Raw genomic sequence first — 22,954 nt, 5'->3', positions numbered from 1 at the left:
GAACCCCTCTCCGACCCCTCCGCCGTAGCGCGACGTGCACCTCCAAAAATTTGTAACTACACGTCGAGGCGACGCAGACAGCAAGGGCTTTGATTGGTCAGATTATACATCAATTCAGGAGTGTAGCTTTTCCGATTTCCCCCTCCCGCTGTTAGCGCTATTTTTAACATTTGCACCTGTCACGTTCTGATAATTATAATACTCTTATAAATAAAGTAAATAAAGAATTAAACGAAAAATAAACTGTTTTTTATTTCATTGTTAATATATATGTCTATATTCTTTTCTTTCTTTTTTGCTCGCAATAAACTTCAATCAATCAATAAATCGACGTTCGTTTTGAAACACAGTTTGTTGTTTATTTTCAATACAATGTTCACGGTTACATCATTGATAATACAGTACTAACCAAGTCTGCCACGGGACACATTATCCTGCCATAGCACAGTTCCATGTGGAGACTGAAAAAAATCCTTCAAGTCATTCCGAACAGCTATCGTTATGGCAGCTCGGGTGCACCTTTATTTTACTGTCTATGGGTGGAACGGGCCCTGGACATCTGTGTTGATTCTGTGGGGATAAAGTTTGTGTCGTCTCGTTATTCAACGTCGATTAGCTCTAGCTGGCAGCTGCTAAAACAACATTCTCTCTCTTTCGCTCGCGGCGCACGGAATCAAAGAGATTCGCGAATCCCCCTAGCGTTCTGGCGGCGAAATGCACCGCGATGCACCACAACCTTAGTAGCTACGTAGCTACGCCGTGGAGTTGACGGAGAAGCATAATGAGGCCTTCAGTCCCTTTTGAAACTGCTGGTCCAGAAGTTTTCGGTTTGTCCCAGTGTTTTTGTGGTGAATTATGACAGTGAGTTGAACGTGAGTTGAGAGCGTACATTTGCACTACGTGCCTGTCTTTTTACCAAAAAAGATACACTTCACTGAATATCTACAGTGGCGTAGGGCGAGGGCGTGAGGTGCGTCAACTTTTGACGCGTTCGACCCGAGTTCGAATCCGCCTTTTGCCGAACTTTCTCTTCTCCCTTTTCCCAACACCGAAACCGTAATATGACATTGTGCCTATATAAAACAGCACAAGGCTGTAATTAAAGGAGAACTCCAGAGCAAAACGAACCTTTGGTCTAATTACACATTGTTACCTAATCAACCATTATCTGAGATTTGTTTTCATGATTGGTGAATGTAAAAAGTTTTATCTCTAAAAACAGTTTAACCTGTGTGTTAGACAGTGTGTATAAAATATCTTCTTATTAAACTTTATGGACACTGACAAAGTTCTCAATGCTTCGGTTTGAATGTAGGGACCCTTATTATGCTACATTGTTAGTGTGGGACTATTTTGAGCCTTGTTAGTGGTAAACACAAGCGATTTTTATTTGTTATTGCTTTATATACTAGCGTTATACTATCATTATAGGCTAAACTGTTTTTATAGATAAAACTATTTACATTCGGCAATCATGAAATCAAATCTCAGATAACGGTTGACTAGGTAACAATGTGTAATTAGACCAAAGGTTCATTTTGCGCCGGAGTTCTCCTTTAAATAGCCTATATAGCCATTCTGTTTGTGCTGCGTGATTTAAAGAAATCGCACTTTGCTCACGCAATCAGCATGGTGTTTTCTCCAAAATAAAAGTTCAAGGGTTTATTTCTTGCAAGTGAAGAAATAAGGACAAAGCTATTGTAATTTTCCTATACAATAGTGTAAGTAAAATATACGTTTGAAATATTCATTTTCATTTATACAGTACATTTATAGGCTGACCTATATGGATTTTACGTAATAGGAATAATTATATGAATCATTACATTTTTATAATAATCGTCTGGCATCCTAAAACAGACTGAGACTTTATATCATAACTAAAAAGATGTTTGATCGCTCTTTAATATCCAGGTACAAGCCGAGGCTTTTCCTTTGTTCAATGTCACAGTTCATGGGTTGAAAGCTGGTTAAAAACTGTTAGCCTAATGCCAAATTAAAATTGGACAAAGTATAGATTTGGCCTACAAGACATTGTGCCCAGGGGACATTGTGCCCTACAAGACATAGTGAAGACCCCATATATATACTGAAATGTATATGCACACATTCATACATAGCCTAGGCTATGTATGTATGTATTTGTGTGTGTGTATATACGTATATATAGTTACGGTAGTGTGGTGCCCAGGAAGCACAAGGAGAACAGTGAGGAGGAAGTGAGGACAGTACTAAACAGTAACGAGGAGCGGGAAACTGAGACACAGGACTAAACCAAATACACAGAGACGGGGGAAACTCAGGACACACATGTAACATAACGCCCCCTCCAAAAAGGCGCAGCCTCGCGTCGTAGAACTTCAATGGGGTGGGGGGGTGGGTGCCCTGGAGGCTGACCACGGCGAGGCCTATCCAGAGCAGGAAGCCTGAGGCTGAGGGCTGAGGGCGTGACCAGGGCGGAGCAGCCTGAGGGCGTGGCCAGGGCTGAGGGCGTGGCCAGGGCGGAGCAGGCTGAGAGCGTGGCCAGGGCGGAGCAGGCTGAGGGCGTGGCCAGGGCGGAGGGCGTGGCCAGGGCAGAGCAGTTGGACCCTCGGGCATCCAGGGCGGAGTTGTTGGAGCCTCGGGCGTCCAAGGCGGTGCAGACGAACCCTCGGGCGTCCAGGGTGGAGCTGTTGGACCCTCGGGCGTCCAGGGCGGAGCAGACGAACCCTCGAGCGTCCAGGGCGGAGCTGTTGGACCCTCGGATGTCCAAGGCGGAGCCGTCATAGCCTAGGATGTCCAGGGCGGAGCTGTCGGACCCTCGGGCGACCATGGCGGTGAGGACCCTTCGGCGGCCGTGGTGGTATTTTTTCAGGCCTCCGTGGGTCTTTGGCCGGCTACGGCGAAGGCGTATAGCCCCCCCAAAAAATTTCTTGGGGAGAAGGACAGGCTCAGGAACGGGATCAGACACCGGCTCAGGACCGGGAACAGACACCGGCTCAGGATCGCCAGCCACTAAAACGGTAATGGTCACAAAGACTGACACAAAAACAGAAACAAACATGGACTCAGAAACAGCAGACACTGGTTCAGGCGCTTATGGGTAGGCGACGGTCTGGGACTGGACGGTCTCGGGCTGGACGAGGCTCTGGACCCTGGGCAGTCTCGGTGGGACGAGACACTGGAGACAGTGGAGACAGGAAAAGAAGGGAGATCTGGGATAACTTCCTTGATGGTGTAGGACGATCCACTCACCCGCAGAATGTTATCAACATATTCCCTCAAGGAACACGTGTTTGCAATAGCTGGGAATTGTCTAAAGAGTGGATCGTCCAGACCTATCCAGAAGGAGTGCTTGAGGGCTCTCTCCTTCTAGGACACCTGGTGGGCAAGGTGGAGGAATTCCTCGACGTAGGTCTCAATAGAGCGGTGATTCTGGGTAAGGTTGAGGAGTAGGTCTGTAGGATCCATACTGCATTAGGGCCCGTTCTTCCGTTACGGTAGTGTGGTGCCCAGGAAGCACAAGGAGAACCGGTCAACAGGACTTTAATCAAATACCTCAGGGAACCAGTAACCACACTATACATCAATGAGAACGGGCCAGGAGTGAGGAGAACACAGGGTTTAAATACACTAGAACAGACTAGGGGAACAAGGCACAGCTGGGGCAAATTAACCTAACACAGGTGAAGGAACTAAACAGTAACGAGGAGCGGGAAACTGAGACACAGGACTAAACCAAATACACAGAGACGGGGGAAAATCAGGACACACATGTAACATATATAGCACATATATTGCAGTATATTAAAGCATATAAAGACAAACTTTAAAAAGACAAACTTTATGTAAAAAGTATAGTGACTATTTTGGTCTTGACTGCAATATATGTATCAATATATATATATATATATATATATATATATATATATAAATATATGGACAATGCATATATTGCAATATATTGGACAATATAAATATTAAATTCTATATATGGTAATATATTGCCTAATATATCACGTGGTATATTCCAATATACTTCAATATATTTTTGTTTCGTTAGGAAACCTTTTCTGATCCGATCGAGAGAACTTGTAAACACTTAATCTGACTGAAAACCAAATCTGATAGGAATGGGCATGTGCAATGACGTAGAAATGACGTAATAACGCCTGACGCGCGTTTGTTTTTGACAGGAATATGGCGTGCAGTAAGCAGAATTGGTCAGTTGCAGAAACCATGTTGTTGCTGAATATTTTAAAGGAAGAAAAAATAATTGAACGACTAGACGGACGTAAGTTACGCAATAATGACTTGTTCAAGCAGGTTTTTGAAAAATTGAAAGAAGCCGGATTTAACAGGTCAGTAGAGCAAATAAAAACCCGCTGAAAAGGGTTTAAAAGTGGGTACTATAAGGCGAAATCCCAAAACAACAAAAGTGGCGAATCCCCAGCTAATTTCCCGTTCCACACTGTTATGGATGAACTAATGGGAGAAAGACCACTGGTGAACGTCACAGCACATGGTGTGGATGTCGGCTTCCCAGAAAATTCCTTTGATGCGAGTGCTTCTCCCGTCCCAGAAGACGAGTCTGGTAAGTTTTCATTTCACCGCAGCGTAACACATGCAGAGATGTACACAAACAGTTCATGTACACTAATTGGTCATAGAGTTAGCCTTTACTCATAATGCTTTTTATATATGTAGATATTGATAACTTTGAGGAAGTGGGAATGAGCAGCTCTGTACACCGAGAAGAGGAGACAGCTGAAGGCTATGCCCATGTTCTACCAAGCCCTGCAAAAAAAGTAAATTTCATGCCAAATCATTCATTATGATAAAAATTAACTTGACTGCAGTGCATTTAACTCACTTTAATTAAATGGATTTTAATTTATGCCTCGATTAATGCTTTTATTATTACATTACATTGCATTGCTAGAACCATGTCATTTAGTAACCGAACAACAGGAACATTTTAGTAACATTTTGAAATATGGGAACTTCCTTGCTTTGTTTTATAAGTGTTTAATACACTTGCAGACATTTTGTTAGTAATTTCTCAACAACAACAAAAAAATACTATTAATAATAGCATGCCCAACTAAACTTTCATGTAAACTAGACTTTTACACATGTTTTGTTTAAAGAACACAACAACTCAGTCTTTAATTTGGGCTTTGTGGAACATTTTTGTTATGATTGTACGGTAAAAACATTTGAATGTGTGTTTATCTCTACTTTCTCTAATTGTTTTTTATCTGATAACTTTGGTTTTTAAGTAATGTTACTTTCACATTAGGTTGAATGTAAATAATGCATCTCTTTCTGTTTATTTAGGATGAAAGACCTCATCTGGCTATGCCAAACTAATGCAAGTTTGGTCAGCTGAACAAAGATGCTTCTTGGATAGAGTTGAACAACAGCAAGAAAGAAATCAACAACGTGATGAGATGTTACTCTCAAGGTTTCTGGAAGAAAGCACTCGCTCAACTGAACGTCTGTTAGGATAAATATTTGAGGGTTTCAGGAGTATTATTCCACAACCCTATGAAGCAGCTCATCATTTCTAGGTACAAGCTCCACCCCTCAATCCTTATATGGAGCCTCCGCAGCACTAACCAGGCTAATTTTACAGGCCAGTGCATTATTCTGCCAATGTAAAGCTGCTTTGAAACGTGCTATATAAATGAAGGTGACTTGAGCAGAAGAAGGGAAAGTCTGTCTCCAAGCAGAGGTTGGCTCACTAGATTGTGGATGTCATAGTCTTATAGTCTTTGGGTGCTTCTCAATATCCCTCCTATTCTCCTCGCTCCTATGACCCGGAAACCGATCGAGCTCAGCCATCTTGATGGACTTCTCGATTCTCTAATTGCACCACGAGGATCGAGGAGTGAGAAGGCTTTCCGGTCTATACACGGGTCTATCCATTGCGGAAGAGTTGGATTGACTAAACGTGATGCACACATAAATTCTCCTCCCCCTTCCCATCAGTCACAATAATTTTAATTTATTTTTTACCTTTGTAATTTATACAAACCACACATTTTTCAACAGGGTATTTTGCTTTATTATTTATTATGAGTTTCTTAACCAAACTAATACAACATAATGGCAGATCCTTTGAGTGTAGCTGATGACGCTTTGAAGTGACGCTTAAGTAATCAAGTATTCAAATGTGTAAAAAAGCTTTCATTCGATTCCTCCGTCCTCATTTCCTTTCCTTGCTTTCTTCCCTTGCAACATACAGGGGGTTGAGCTGAGAACGAGGAAAGGAAGCGAGGACGCACTACTCCGAAAATCCACTGGATCCGTCTGCGGCGCAGAACGTCAGTGCCACATTTTTGATTCATCCCTAGCTCGGCGTCAAAGTCCACTGGAAGCGTCTCAGGTGCGACGCGTTGGTGACTGTTTTAAGGCCAATTTATACTTCTGCGTAGGGTGCGCGCAGTAGGTACGGCGTAGCATACGCACAGACGCGTCCCATACCGCGTACCCTTCGCCGTCTCCTGACGTGCACCTCCTCAAAAATGTAACTACACGTCGCGACGACGCGGACCGCAAGATTGGTGATTGGTCGGCTTGGTAGCATCGCATTTCCTCCTACGCATTTCCGCACGTACCTTCTCACGCATTTCCATCACTGTCTATGATTTCCACACGTACCATCTCCTCCGACGTCTTCTCTCATTTCTGCCTTTCAGTTTTAGTAATTTCACTAAAGTGAACTGTTTTTCCACCTTAATAAGCTCCTACTCCAACATGATCCACTCTCTTTCAATCGCTATTGCTTGTAGTACCCTAGCCGCGAGGAATCTAAACACAGTGGAACATTAAAACTCTCCGCCGCCAACTAGCGTTTCGGAGCAGTACTGCAGAGCAACAAGACCTGAACGCAGAAGTATAAATGCTCAAAACGGCATCGCCTACGTGCGTAGCCAACGCCGCACATTACGGCGTACCCTCGTCGCAGAAGTATAAATTGGCCTTTAGTCTCCATAGGGTGTTTTATTTTGAAAAATCTACCGGATCCTCACGCCATTCTGTGTCTGACTTCTTGCCCGGTACGATGTGCTCTCTGCTGCTTGACGCCTCGAAAATAGACCTGCTACCTATTCTCTGCAGAGCGGCGTGGAGAGATGCTACTGGGATACTTCTGAGACGCGCCGCGTTCGCAGCTGGTGGACTTTAGAGCGTTGACTATAATGGGCGAGATTAGCTCTGGCATCCGCGCCGCTGACGTTCCGCAATGCAGACGGATCCAGTGGATTTTAGGGGTTATTCTTAAGACATGAGAGCTCACTTCACTATGAGTGCCTCCTCTTGGGTCTTAAACCATTGGTTAATATTCACACCGCAGGCTGAAACAACCTAATTCAGATTTTTTTGCCCCTAAGCGACCTGTATCTGATTTTTTCATGACAGTCTGAACGACACAGATCCGATCTTTTCAAATGCGACCCAGGCCACTTGGGTATGTGGTCCAAATCCGATATGTATCCGATCTTTTGAAATGCGACTTCAATCTGAACGGCCAGGTCACATATATCCGACCCGCACGTCATTGCACGCACCTGTAGCTAGCCAATACACGCTAACTCCAACGCGTTTCTGCACTGTTATGGGCCGCTGCAGACGTGTCTTTTCCCCAGTGTTGTGCCTGAACGCGTTCATATACTGTATGACTGCCTGATGAACATTACTGTGAACACACGTTCATTCTGGTGTCTGTGAACGTGTGCTCTCTGTCAGTCGCACGTGCGCACTGTACAGTAGGGTGCCAGATTTCAATAGAGCCTTCCAGGCGAAAACCTGGCTAAAACAAGTAAACATGCCTTAAAATGTAGCGAAAAAACACCTAATCTGGCAACACCAGCCACCAGTGTCGCACCGCGGCCGCAGGTGACAAAGCAAGGAGCGCCGAGGACGCGCACTATCAATTAAACGGGTTTTATGACGAGGTCGGTGAGGATCGGAAAAATCTTACATTTATGTGCAAACTTTTCCCGTCGATAAAATAATTATTGTCTGTGTTTGTATATGGGCTGTGGCAATAATAATAATAAAACAAAAGCTCGCAACATATGGGAAAAAAAGGACTATTCCGCAAAAAACAAGTGACGTCGTTGACCGTTGATTACTCTTCTGCGCATGCGGGTCACTTCTGGGTCATTTCACGTTCACACAGGAGATCACAAAAGGTCGCATTTAATTGGAAATTTGAAGGGCCTTGCAAAAAAATCTAATTTTTCAAAAAATCGGAATTGAGCATTAAGCCCGGCAGTGTGAACGTAGCCTATGATTTGAGCTGGGTTATGCCACTTGCTGGTAAATTTACATTTCCCCTATTACTTCTTGTCCAACTAATCACAACCAAATAACTAAATCAGCTGTTATGCAAATCAGTAAATGTCACACTCTCCAGATCAATCAAAATCACATTTGCCTTTTCCCAGCTTCTTTGTTTACGCTCCAATTTAAAAAAAAAAATCTTTGCAAACAGTTAAGACTTTGCTAACCTCGTTAATCTTCAAAACACAAATTGATGAACAGCTGTCAATGGAGGGACAGAAACATCTCAGATTTCATTTAAAGAATCTTTGTTTGTGTTCCTATGAAAGAGTTTCACCGCACTCACGGCAAACAAGGTGCCAGACAGATAACACTTGACAACCCAAAGAATAAATTGTCTGCACACTTGAGTCCTTCACGCAAAATTTAATGCCAAGCTTTCGGTGATACAACCATCCTCAGGGCATACACAAACCTAAAATGTGTTCCTAAAATTAACAGTCTTACTACTAATAAAAGGTTATTTTTTGGGATTTTATGCATTATAATTTGCATCAAGTATGCATTAAGACTTGAACCCTTTAATGCATTTAGCCCTTGAAACCCAAGGGTCCTTGAAAATGAGTGAATGCACAGGTGGTTTTTGAAATTGCTCCTTTTCCTAAACCTCTTCTCTACATTAAGAACACTGCGAATTCTTGCCAGAATGAGTTTGCAAATGACTATTCAGATCTATCTGATGTGTGAATCTCTTCTCACACTAAAGATGAGTGAATCCCTCCAGTGTGAGTTTTCATGTGGGTATAACAAGTTCCATGTTGTGTAAAACTCTTTCCACACAGTTTGCAGGAGTAAGGTTTCTCTCCAGTGTGAACTCTCATATGAGTCTTAAGATTTCCTTTTCGACTCAAGGTTTTTCCACACACTTCGCAGGGGTAAGGGCCCTCATCAGTGTGAACTTTCATGTGAATCTTAAGACTTTTTTTTCCAGTGAAACTCCTTCGACACTGTTGGCAGCTGTAAAACTTTTCTCCAGTGTGAATTTTCATGTGGACTTCAAGGTTTGTGTTGTTTGAGCAACTCTTTCCACAGTGATGGCACATGTAAGACTTCTCTCCGGAGTGAGTTCTTAAATGCCTCTTAAGCCGTTTCTTGTCTTTGAAACTTCTTCCACACTGATGACATTTACAAAAGCTCTCTTTAATGTGAACCCTCACATGTTTATTAAGGCTCTCTTTACGTGTGAAACATTGTCCACACTTATCGCATGTGAAAGGTTTCTCTCCAGTGTGAACTCTCATGTGAATTTGAAGATGGTCTTTTCGATTAAAGGTTTTTCCACACTGTTTGCAGATGTACGGGCTCTCTCCTGAGTGAACCTTCATGTGGGTATAAAAGGATCCTTTTTGTGCGAAACTCTTTCCACACTGTGGACATGTGAAAGGCTTCTCTCCAGTGTGAATTCGCATGTGACATTTAAGATTTCCTTTTTGAGTGAAACTCCTTCCACACTGTTGGCAGGTGAAACAACTTCTATTTGCTCTCTTTTTACCTGTTTTTGGTGAAGTCTTTTCAGTCTGTGAGCAACTTAATGATTTTTCTCCAGTTGTGATATCACGTTTCTCAAACTGATCTTTCTCTTCTGTTTCTTTCGGATCTCGAATGTCCTCCTTTAGCATCATCAGATCTAAGGCAAAAAAGAACAACTACATGTTAACCCCAGTTTAATGGCACAAACAGAAATCAAAACATTTAGACATTTAAAGCATCAAACCCATCAATCATATCGGGTAAGGTTTTCTCCTAGCCTGACTTCGTCATACTCATATTCTAGTCAGAATGTGAGTCTAAAACTCCTCCATTGGGCTTTGATTATGAGGCGTGTGTTAACCGAACCAGGGGAAAAAAACTCTGCACTCAATTGGATAGTCGGTAGACCTACAACCAATCAGAGCAACGCATTAAGTCAACTACTTTGCATAGCGCAGTTGTCAACAACTTACTTATTTTAGAAGTAAAGCAAGAGTGTTGCTTCTTTTACTTGGTCCTCCATGAGTGCGACCAAAGGAGAAACCACAACGACCACAGGCTTTTCATTACGTCCCATCTTCTTAGCGACCGTCAGTTACACTTTTGCTGAATCAAGTAGGAAGGACGGCAAAATACCTTTCCGATCGACAAATGCCTTGATTGCAGTTTTCTGTTCCTCTATTAAAATGAATGCACCGTCGATTTATTTTACAAAAGACGCGACAGCGGAATCTATACATCTCAATTCTCCAGCTGCAGTCATCTCTGAGGAAAACTAGTTAAGCGCTCTGTGATAAGATGATGATTACGTCCCTGAAGATCATCTGTCCATCATCGTATAAAGCCCGCCCTGGCAATTTGATTGGCCTGAACATTTTTTGACTGATCATAATTACTCCTCAATACCAAAAAATGTTGTGGGCGGGGTTCGGGCTGGCATCCAGGCTAGTTTTCTCAACTATATCACACCAAGCGGCAACATTCTAATCTGAAAAATGAAGCCTACCCGGAAGTGCGAAAAACTGCAATACATCTAAACTCCACTAGGGGCCGGTCCCAAAAGGGAGCAAATATCCATGGACCTCATGTTAAAATGTCTGTTTTCACAGCATAAATTCATATGTTTTCAGGTTGGTCTCATGGACTTCTATTGTATTTTTTGATAGGTTCCGAGTGCCTGACAAATGTGAGGGGGGTGAATTTTTTTTCTAACTCGTTAGTTTAGATCATATTTAGATCTAAAATGTATGACAAATGAGGGCGGTTAACTTTGATTGACAGCTGATAACGGGCTGCGCCGAGTGGAGTTGACGTCTCAGCCATGATCTGACACAACACATCATACCACCTCTGTATCCTTTCTGAACATTTGTATTTTCTATTTCCCAAGATGGCGCCGCCCATACCCCCCATAAACAGCCTCAAAACTGTTCTTCAGAAAGTCTATGGGTGACGTCACAGACGCTTTGTCCATATTTTTTACAGTCTATGTATCACACACAAAATCCATGATGTATTAGTTAAGAAATATAAATTAGTAAGCAGCCAGCAGCCATATCACCCTGTAGCCCAAGACTGGTTGCCCATTAAAGCTAAGCAGGGCTGAGCCTGGTTAGTACCTGGATGGGAGACCTTCTGAGAAAGCCAGGTTGCTGCTGGTAGAGGTGTTAGTGAGGCCAGCAGGGGGTGCTCACCCTGTGGTCTGTGTGGGTCCTAACGCCCCAGTAAAGTGATGGGGACACTATACTGTCAAAAAGAGCACCGCCCTTCGGATGAGACGTTAAACCGAGGTCTTGACTCTCTGTGGTCATAAAAAATCCCAGGATGTCTTTCGAAAGAGTAGGGGTGTAACCCCGGCATCCTGGCCAAATTTGCCCAGTGGCCTCTGTCCATCATGGCCTCCTAATCATCCCCATATACACCAATTGGCTTCATCACTGTCTCCTCTCCACCAGTAAGCTGGTGTGTGGTGAGCGTTCTGGCGCACTATGGCTGCCGTCGCATCATCCAGGTGGATGCTGCACACTGGTGGTGGTTGAGGAGATTCCCCCCCCTTCTATGTGAAGCGCTTTGAGTGTCCAGAAAAGCGCTATATAAATGTAACGAATTATTATTAATTATTATTATTATTATAAGCAGAGAACAAAGCTGACATTCTCAGTAGGCTATCTCTTTATGGTAAAGAGCATTGTCCAACGTAAGCTAACTTACAAGTTAACAAGTAGCTTGTAAAAAAACAAATTGCTCAGACAGTTTGGCTGTAACATCATTCAGTATTTATTCAATCATTTAATTTACAGTAATATATGTGTGATATAACATTTACTGTACATTATGACTGAGCACAAACTTAGATAAATCTTAAGGCCATATACAACAATGTCATTGGTGTTGCAACTTAATGACTGAGGTTGTCTTTCAGGGGAGGCATCCATGGATCCAGAAAGTCCAGAATTTGTTCCATCATTGTTCAATTATTCAAGACAGAGTCAATGTATGGTAGCTCCAACAAAAATGGACAGGTAACCTTCTCCCTGATTTGCTATCATTTTACCTTACCAAATAATGGTAGTATATCTTAAGTATTTTTTCTTGATCATTATTTGCTGGTGTTATAGGTTCAACAGGAATAGAAAGAGGGCTGAATCTATCAAGTCCTCTCTGGCTGAGAATTTTAAGAAACTGGCTCCCTATAGAGTGCCGAAGTTACGACGTCACTCTGTAGGCCAAAACGCGGGAGTGAGTTAGCATTTTAGCACTACGGTTCCCTCACTCTAAAGCCTATGGGATTTTTGAATGGGTTTTTGCTAAATGGCCTGAAATAAGGTCTGTGGTGAACAAAGCCTCTAAATATTTTCACGTTTTGATCTATGACATAAAACACACAGTTATAACCTGCTTGTGGTTTTTTAAACTATATCGAGTCTGATTGTGTTTTTTAAAATCTTTATATAGGCTTCAATATGTATACATTTTGGATTAACTTTTAAAGATTATCTTGCTAGACAAAACGTGTAAGGGTCACAACTCTTTGTTGAAAACAGATCTTATTTTTTGCGATTTTCCAAAAGTCTATGGGGAAAATGCATTGCTTTTCGACCGAGGGAACCCATGCGCCGCTAGCTTCCGAGTTCCTACAAAGTGACGTCATCACTTTGGCACTCTATTATGGCACAGACATTAAAACCAATCATTACATGGCCAACCAGGAAGACTATTCTCAGGAAAATGCCTAAATGTTTTAAAAGGTATGTCAGTGTATTATTGACTGCACTGAGATATTTATTGATAGACCTAATAATCTTACTGCTCAAGCACAGACATGGTCGAATTATAAGCATCACAATACAGTTAAATACTTAATTGGGGTAACACCAGCAGGAGCAATTTCATTTTTGTCACCAGGTTGGGGTGGTCGTGTTTCTGACAAAGAAATAACATCAAAATCAGGATTCTTTAAACAGCTGGAGCAAAAGGATAAATCTGGCTGATCGAGGGTTTTTGATTAGGGAGGACCTTGCAGCATACGGTGCAACCCTTCATATCCCACACTTCACAAAAGGCAAGAAACAGCTCTCTGCCCATGAAGTTGACACGTCAATAAGACTGTCAAATGTGAGAATACACGTGGAAAGAGTCATTGGTCGATGGAAGAAATTCTAAATTTTAACATCTGTAATTCCACTTACTCAGGTAGACATTCTGGATGATATGGTAATAATGTGCGGAGCATTAACAAATCTTTGGAAAAGTGTAGTGCCTAAAAGATAGACACAATAACAAGCAAGCCAATCATTCGTAATGTGAAAAAGAAGTACATTTCAAGGGTTCTGTGGGATTGTTTTCTTTTGAATATTTAAATGAAATTAGTCCTGCATTGACATTTTACTGGCAATTTTAATTTATAACATTTGTCTATTTCATGTTACATGAATATACTAAAAAAAAAATGTTTTACTCATACTTGTTTCTGTTCTCATGATCACATTGCTGTAGTTGAACCCAAAGTCAGTCTTTGAATATTGTGGTCCCACTTTATATCAAGTGGCTTTAAGTACTATGTAATTACATTGAAATTAATAACTTGATACAATGGACTTATTGTGTACATACATGTTTTTACATTGTACTTACATTTTAAAATTCCAGCATGTAATTACAGCTATAATTAATTTATGTAATTACATTTGTAATTACACAGTTGACCCTCCCCTCACACCTTAACCTACCCTTAAACCTACCCATACCACCACACCTGTCCCTAACCTTACCCCTATCACACCTCAATAGCAGCAAAAGTGTTTTACAATACAACAGGAACACAATAATACATTGTACTTATTGTTCAATGTAAGTACATAGTACTTAAAGCCACTTAATATAAAGTGGGACCAATATTGTTTTACTACAGTCAATACAAGTTAGCTGTGTATGTAATGATGTGATAAATGAACCTTGACTGTAGCATTAAGAATAAAAATTCACAAGACTGTATTTCGAGTATTGAACTTTTATTTGTTCTTTAACAATTCATTTAATTAAAATATTTATAAGACAACCTACATGAACCACTGAGCCACTGCCGACCCTAGACGTTAGTAATAACATCCACTTTATTGTAAAACCACACACTGTAGAGCAAATATACACAGATAAGATGGCCACTAATCTAAAGTTGCAGATTGTAAAGGAACAATGTACATATATTTGCTTTTAACGTTTTACATTATATCCATGTGTGTGCTAATCTTCGATGCTGGGATCCATGCTCCGGGTCAACAGCTCTGGTAGAAGATGGTCGAAGAAGAGTTGTTCAGCCTTGGGTATGGCTTTCAGCAGCAAGTCTGCATGTCTCACAATACGATTGATGACCATGACCTGTTTGGTCCAAACTACAAAGTCACTGTAGTGGACATCACAAACAAATATCTGCTGCTGTACTTGGTAATAGTATGGGTGGTTCCTCTTCAGCTGCCCAGTTGTGTCAAGACAGAACTGGGGGTCTTCATTGCAGCTGGTCAGGCCTTTTTTGTATTTATACGGGCACTTGATCTCCAGAGTTCCCCTCCCACAACATGAACAGTTTACTATCCCATCAGATGATGCACCAAAATGTAAGTGGTCTGGGCGAACAACAAGACCAGATAGTCTAGCAAAGAAATTAGCATGACCTTTACTCATTTCTTCTACGTAGCATTTTCTATCCGTGTCGTCCATTTGTCTCCCCCAGCGTACGGCCGGTACTTGTAGATCCTCTGTCTTGTAATGCATGATGTTTTTAATATCGTTGTCTGTAGGCTCTCCAGCTGTGCACAAATGGTGCAAGTTTGTGCTTGTTATTCTGCCTTCTCTATGTGTGTGCCAGGCCCTGCATTTTGATTGCTCCCTGGTAGTAAACTCGAGAGCTTCACAATGATCTGACGTAAGCTTCTTTTTAAGTCTCTGAAACATCTCAAGACTCTTCTCCTTTAGAAATCCTTTAGGCCCCTCAAATGTTTGTCATAAACAGCTGGTAGGTTTGTTTCAGAGTCCGATTCAGATGCAGAATCTGTCTCACTGAGGTCCATGCTGGTGAAAATAGCTGCATCGGGTGCAATGCCTCTTAGCTCCCTTAGATCATCAGCAGTGAGCTCTATAATATAACAAAAGATGGTCATTAGTCAGTTATTATAGCAGTTAAATACATAAAAAAGTTTCAGTTTGAAACCGGACATTTAAGTACTCTCCTCAAATCACTATACATTAAGGCGAGACACAGCAGGCAAAACATTTTTTTTTTTCACCGGTCAATTTTGAGATTTTGGGCTATTTGTGTTCAATAACACATCGTCTTTCACACTTGTGCTGAAAAAGCGATTGTAGATTTGGCCTAAATTCCTCAAAAGTTGGCATTTTAAATCATCCCGCTGCTCCGTGATCGCGATCCGCACCCTGTCAACGCACACACCGTTAGAAAGCTCTCTCTCTTCTTCAATGCTGTCGGATCCAAATATGGTCATTTCTTGTTTATCAGCAACCAATCATGAAAGTAAACTGGGCCATTTAACTCGAAATGCGCAATCCCATAAAAATCTTTAAAGGCCGTTTTCTCAAAATGAGTTTTTTCCTCACACTGCTAGTGTCGATTTTCCACTTCTGTAGCAGCTACATACACCAAACTTTACAGCCGTATTCCTAACTATATTGCGAAGGTTTGTTCAGAGGGACTTGTTGATATATCATTCTTGGCCTGATTTATATGACAGTTTAAGCCTAAAAATAAAGCTGAAATAAATTTTTTAAGGCTATTTGACAGTATTTTCTAATTTACAGAGTAACAAAAGGAGATATTTAACAAATTCAACAAAATGCAAACGTAATTTTTAACCTTGTTTTTTTTCAATGGTCAGATTCGTCACTTCAAAATATATGCAAATTAGCACATATTTAATTAGATACAGCCTGATTAGCATATTTAAACATAAAATTACAGAAAACTTGCAATACATTTTTTTAATCCTATTTATGCGAGTAATCAACAGGTAAAGTTTCATTGAGACATCTGTAACTTAAAATTTTTATCCTATTCACCTGCAGTGTCTCGCCTTAATGATAAATATGACTTGATAACACTGAAATCAACAGATGTTCATGCCTTTCACATTAAGCTGGCCACTTTTCTCAGGAATATCTTTAAGCTGTCTGTCTCTTCTCTTTGGTTTGCTGAAATTGATCTGACTCAGGGCTGCTGTCTGACATACAACTCAACCTTAAAAAGCAGTGCAGACCTACATTATAGCATGAATTTGACGTAAACAATAGATCTAGATACTACCTTAAAACTTAAATTAATAATGCTTAACTTATTTATTCTTATTCACATATGCAATTTATAGAGGGAAAAATCATTATCCTAATCATTAACATTTGCATCCACCTAGTTAGTAGCCTAGCAGCAGTAGTTTCTGGTGATTTACATCGTTCTAACATACATTAAATAATGAAAAGGAGTTGATACGTACCCAGCCATACAATTGCAGATCGCCGTCAGTATGCAGTTGTTTGATTTCTTAATAATAGCCCACATTTTGTATAAATGAGTTTTGTGTCCTTGCCACTGGCTTGGCAAAACGTCGGCCCGTAATACACAAGTCATGAGACAACTCTTGATATTCGCTATCCTGCACATGATCGCAAAGTACAAAGCTGTATGAGTCAAGAAACTTGTATGCCTTTAGTTTTTCTTTAGAGCAGAGACGCTGGGTTTGTCCGGCCACTGCAGCTTTGGCCAATTAGCTGGATCTCTCACCCATTGACCTGACAGTGAGTACGGGTCAGGAAACCTCACCCCGTTGCTAAGCGTTAGCTTATTAATGCAAGACAAGAATTTCTGCCACCAGTTTGGCCACGCCCACAAAAAACGTCATCTCTGTTTACAAACACAAAGTTGGTCTATTAGGCATACTAGAAACAAGATGGAGCTTAACTCTGCAGAGTTTGGACAACCCTGGTCTAGATCAATCCCTAATCAAACACAACTGAACAATCTAACCCAGGGGTAGGCAAGTTCAGTCTGAGAGAGACGCTTTCCTGAAGAGTTTAGCTCCAACCCTAATCAAACAGATCTGAACAAGCTCATCAGTGTCTTCAGGATTACCGAAGATATAGGCAGTTCAGGTTATTTTTTTCAGAGTTGGAGCTCCAGGGCCAAGTTTGGACACACCTGGGCTGGGTTTCTAGATAACGATTTATCTTAGCTCGGTTACGAATCGCAAGGTTACGAATGCTCACCGTGATATCACGCACATTTCCCAAAAATGCACATAGTATAATGCACTTCTTAAGGTGTTGCTGTCCATTTGCGAAGTGCTGAAATAAAACCTTATTATATAAAAAAGTGGAATTGTATCCTTAATGTTTAACCTAATAACCATCATCGGATGTGGATTAGCAATCACAACATGACATCATGATTTCTGCGTAAACATACATGCCACTTTCAAGTCAAGTGGTGTATTTATACACGTTTTGAGCTATCCGCGTATATGTCTACGCCGTTAAATGTCCGAGTGATTCTGTGTGTATGTACACACCATTAAATGTCCGAGCGAAACAAAGCAAAATGTAGATCTACATCTGGGGAGCGATATTTTTTTCCTAGGATGATAGGGGAAGACTCATAAATGCTATTAACCCCAGTGACGGGTAGGTTTAGGGACGGGGTTGGGGTAGGTCATTTATTTATATACACAGTAAACGGCGTTCATAAACTCGCTGAAAAGCGATTATGCGTGTTGATAGCACACCAAAAATGGAAATACAAATAGGCGTGTCATACAAACGCCGTTTCATGAGATCAGTCTTGCAATTGTAAGACAAGTATATATAAAGAACCTACCTACAAGCGGAGACACTGACAAAATGGTTTGAACGAAAAGAAAAGATACCTTTCAAAAAGATTAAATTATTGTCCTGTAAGAGGAGATTAAAGATGCGAAACAAAGATGTTATTTTCAACAGATTTGAAGGACACCATACAAATAAGAACACCAAAATTATAACCAACAAGGAGTGTTTAAAAAATCAGGGAAGGGTATCTGCAAGAAGTGACAGGGTTTTGCAAGCCTGGCAAAAAGGAAGAGAGCACTGTAGAGGACTGCAATAAAAAACAAAACAGGAGGTGGGACCAATGAGTCCTCAATTCTCACAGCAGAAGAAAAGGCTTTGTCAATACTTGTCAGGAGTGCTTCAGATGGAATTTGTGGTGGTATTGACATCCATGGAGAAGTAGAGAAGTACACACCTTTAGGCTGAACATATAATACACATGAACAACTTCAACGATGACAAAGATGATAATGGTATCTTTTCAAAAACTTGCACTTTGAAACCAGTTTTTTAGGCCCCCAAAATGTCATTGTGGTGTAAATGAAGAGCCGAAATTGAGTTTTCATTGTTGAAGCAACATGACATCATGACTTTTGCGTAAACATACACGCCACTTTCAAATCAAGTGGCGTGTTATCTATACGCATTTTCAGCTATCCGCGTGTATGCGTTTATGTTTACGCCATTAATGTCCGAGTGATTTCGCGTGTCTGTACACGCCGTTAAATGTCCGAGCGAAACGAAGCAAAACGTACATCTACATCTGGGAAGTGATTTTTTTTTCCTAGGATGGTAAGGGAACAGTCATAAATGCCATTAACCCCAGTGACGGGTAGGTTTAGGGACGGGGTTGAGGTAAGTCATATATTTATATATACAGTAATAACGTTAAGTCAACACGTTCATAAACACGCTGAAAAGCGATTATGCATGTTGATAGCACGCCAAAAATGGAAATACGAATTGGCGTGTCATACACGCGCAATTTCATGAGATCAGTCTGGTTGAAGACTGGCACTTGTGTGGACGGATATGGTCCTGTCTGAAATAGCACACTTTCTATGTGCTTTCATTCTTGTAGATTTACAATTACTGCCGTGTGCACGTTTCCGCTAAGTCCATGAGACTGAATTGTGTCTCGTTTGTCATTTTTGGTTTCAGAAGGGTGTTCACGAGTGCCCCCTTTGCAGTCGATACGCTCCCTCGATCCTCACTTTTGCAAACCTGCACTGAAGCGAGCTCCGCAGCAGACTTCTTCCCGACAGTCAAAGTGGTGTTACGTCACAAAAGTGCGACTCGTAGGAAGACCGCAAGTGATTAACCCTCTACGCGCCACGGTCAAGCTTATGCGGCACTGAATAAAAAGATGGCAGACATGTCATACTTCTTCCCGACTCAAAGTCATGCTTCTATACAAAATGTTAGAGTTAGAGCGCATTGAAACATTGCGATCAAAAGCGGAGCTAGTGTGTGAGTGAGCCATTTTATCAGAGCCTCTCCGCAATTGTAGCGACAATATTGTGGTGGAGACTTTGTCTAATGCCACTGAGTATGTTAGACAAGGTCGAAGTATTCATAGGACAATGTGGAGGCAGAGCGGGGAGTCGCAATGACAATGACAGTAGTCCGAGCTGTGCACACTCGGTGCACACGCAAGGCAGATCTGGCGGCGCTGCTCGTATCATCATCTCACTCATGATCTGTGCCTTGCCGTGGCGAGTGAGCTTTTGAACTAAACAGGTTTTGTCTACTTGTGTTTAGGTGTGTCATATGAATAATATACACTCACCTAAAGGATTATTAGGAACACCATACTAATACTGTTTTTTTGCCTTCAGAACTGCCTTAATTCTACGTGGCATTGATTGAACAAGGTGCTGAAAGCATTCTTTAGAGATGTTGGCCCATATTGGTAGGATAGCATCTTGCAGTTGATGGAGATTTGTGGGATGCACATCCAGGGCACGAAGCTCCCGTTCCACCACATCCCAAAGATGCTCTATTGGGTTGAGATCTGTGACTGTGGGGGCCATTTTAGTACAGTCAACTCATTGTCATGTTCAAGAAACAAATTTGAAATGATTCGAGCTTTGGTGCATTATCCTGCTGGAAGTAGCCATCAGAGGATGGGGACATGGTGGCCATAAAGGGATGGACATGGTCAGAAACAATGCTCAGACTGACTTGAATGAATAACGAAAAATTCATCGTAAATTTACTTTTTACGATGAATAACGTAAAAAGTAAAAAAAAAAAATAAAAAAAACATTCGGCCACAATATCATGGTTAGTTAGCATTGCTACATTTTGATGTTTCTCACATGCAACATAAAAGGCAGCTGGTACATGGTGGTCATAAAGGGATGGATATGGTCAGAAACAATGCTCAGACTGACTTCTGCGGATGAACAACGTAAAAAAAATATTCGGCCACAATATCATGGTTAGTTAGCATTGCTACATTTAAGACATCATAATTTATGATTAGAGCTTGTTCTGAGCTCAAACAAGTAGTTTAGTTTTGTTTCACTTTTGTTTTGTTTGGCGTTTGATGTTTCTCACATGCAACATAAAAGGCAGCTCTTATCAGTTGGCCAATGTGCTGTTGGCATTAGAAATGGCTAACAAAATTAGTCGCATCGCAAAGAAAAAAGTAAGCAAAAGTCAACCAATAGGCTCTATGCACGAACCCTGCTGACGTGTGTCCGAAAGAATCTCAGTCAGCGGCGTTACTTCCGGAAGCGCGTTCTGCAGGCCAAGTGTATAGCGGCAAAACTTTAATAAAACCCGTTTTCTCAGAATTGGAGACAACGATTTTAGAAATGCTGATTCATTTCGTACGATATGAGAGAATTGTAACCCTCAAAGTTGTTGATGTAGCTCGAAATATATAATTTAAATAACTTTTCTTTTTTACTCTTGTGTGACAGCTAACTGCCTCACAGTGTTGTTAACATCATTCACGTTAACCGCAGGACGTTTTTATAAACAGCGAGTGTAATTTGACACTATCTCCACCTAACGCAAAACCGGCTTCTGACCATAGACTGGCACAGCACCGGATGTAACTGGGCATGCTGAGACAAACCCGGAAGCGATCGTGCATAGATGCTATTGGTTGCAGTCTGGAGTCCTGCTCTCTTCAAAACTATCATTCATTTCTGTAGAGCTGGACATTATAATAAGGATCATATGACTGAATTTAGTTTGAGAATGAAACCAACCTGTGTGTTCCTTAGTATCTTCATGTTTCTCTGTCAATGTTTCTTCAATCTTCACGTCTTCGATCTCCTCTTTAATAAACACCATCTTTGTTTGTTCTTCAGTATATTCATGTTTCACTCTGAATGTGTGTTCAATCTTTGTGTCTTCACTCTCCACTTTAATAAACGCCATCTTTGATTGTTCATCAGTATTTTCATGTTTCACTCTGAATCTTTCTTCAATCCTTTTGTCTTCGATCTCCTCTTTAATAAACATCATCTTTGTTTGTTCCTCAGTATATTCAGTTTTCAATGTCAATGTTTCTTCAATCTGTGTGTCTTCACTCTCCTTTTTAATAAACGCCATCTTCATAATAGTGTGTCATGTGGATCTCACCAGTTTTCCTGTTTAAGAAGAGAATAATTAACAGAAAGAAAAACACATCCAAACTGTATCTTTGTGTGAGCGTTAATCATCTCCCTATGGAGATGGGAGATGATTCAGAGTGATAGTTAATAGGGGTGTCAGGATTCTCCAAATCCTCAATTCGATTACATTTTCGATTCGATTCTCGATTTTTATCAATTGGCCAATCAGGATGCTCTCTGTCTTACATGCGCTTCATGAGGCACACACTCAAGGTCTCTCGCTCTCTCCCTCTCTGCCGTGCGCGCAACACGGTTTGGAGCAGTTTTTTCTGTCTCTCACGTGCGCTCTTGCTCGCTCACTCTAGATTCTGGGAGATTTTAACTAATTTGCGTGGACCAGGAAGCCGCTATCAATATGCGGGAGACTCCCGTAACTTCCGCGAGACTTAGGATGTCTGACTGTGGCTTTTTTGAAGCGCGAACGTTGTCAACATAACTCATTGGAAATCCCAAAAACTTCCACACCTGTTGACTTCAATGAAAGAGGAGGGGGTTCACCTTCTGTCGATGGGTCTCCTGCAATTTCCATGCTATCTTTTGAATGGCTGTAGGTTAGAGGAGGTGGACTATAGACACTTCAACACACGTTTTTTCCACTTGGCAAGCCGAACGGACGTGACATGGGGGCGTGGCAGCATCGACGATTGTGAATTAATTTTGATCGACACCCTTAATAATTAATGATCTTTATTCCCTTCACTCAAAATTAAGAGATGAACAAAAAGTATACACTTCATCATTAGTTATGATTTCTTTGGTCTTTAATATTTGAAGATTATATTTAAAATATTACACTTTCATGAAAACTAGGGATGCACTTTTTTTTTTTGGCCGGTACCGGTAACACTTGCGTTATAAATTATATCAAGATAATAATTTGACACTGCATGAATGACACTTGTAACACACATGTGAGGATTGAAGACGCCAAAGAAACTACAAACTACATCAGAATAGAATTGCGAGGTGATCTGACAAATTGTCAAGAGTGCTTGTTATTTGAGGCCCTGTTTACACCTGGTATTAAGATGTGCTTTGGTCGATCGGATCACAAGTGGACGACACTAAATAGAGATGTAAACGGGGCCTTGTCCACTTTTGACCACTTCCAGAGAGAGTGGAAGACACACATTTGTACAGATTTCTTTCGACAG

The 22,954-nt window shown here is 41.2% G+C and overlaps 1 protein-coding gene and 1 long non-coding RNA gene across 2 annotated transcripts; one reads left to right on the top strand and one right to left on the bottom strand.

Moving 5' to 3' along the window:
- Nucleotides 1-4,726: 4,726 nt before the first annotated feature.
- On the top strand, nucleotides 4,727-14,268 carry LOC148969309 (uncharacterized). Its single transcript, XR_016149955.1, has 3 exons — nucleotides 4,727-4,787; nucleotides 12,224-12,323; nucleotides 13,207-14,268. It is a non-coding gene; the product is annotated as an uncharacterized LOC148969309 (long non-coding RNA).
- Nucleotides 8,683-21,792, bottom strand: LOC120463531 (uncharacterized). The gene is made up of 2 exons (XM_039652721.2): nucleotides 21,393-21,792; nucleotides 8,683-9,958 (listed from the first exon to the last, which is right to left on the bottom strand). Exons 1-2 carry the CDS (start codon nucleotides 21,742-21,744, stop codon nucleotides 9,027-9,029), a joined length of 1,284 nt encoding a protein of 427 aa, XP_039508655.2. The 5' UTR covers nucleotides 21,745-21,792; the 3' UTR covers nucleotides 8,683-9,026.
- Nucleotides 21,793-22,954: the final 1,162 nt, after the last annotated feature.

Source organism: Pimephales promelas, chromosome 24, assembly GCF_988280905.1.
Source record: "Pimephales promelas chromosome 24, fPimPro1.hap1.1, whole genome shotgun sequence".
NCBI classification, from domain to species: domain Eukaryota; kingdom Metazoa; phylum Chordata; class Actinopteri; order Cypriniformes; family Leuciscidae; genus Pimephales; species Pimephales promelas.
This window is presented reverse-complemented; position numbering and strand designations above follow the sequence as displayed.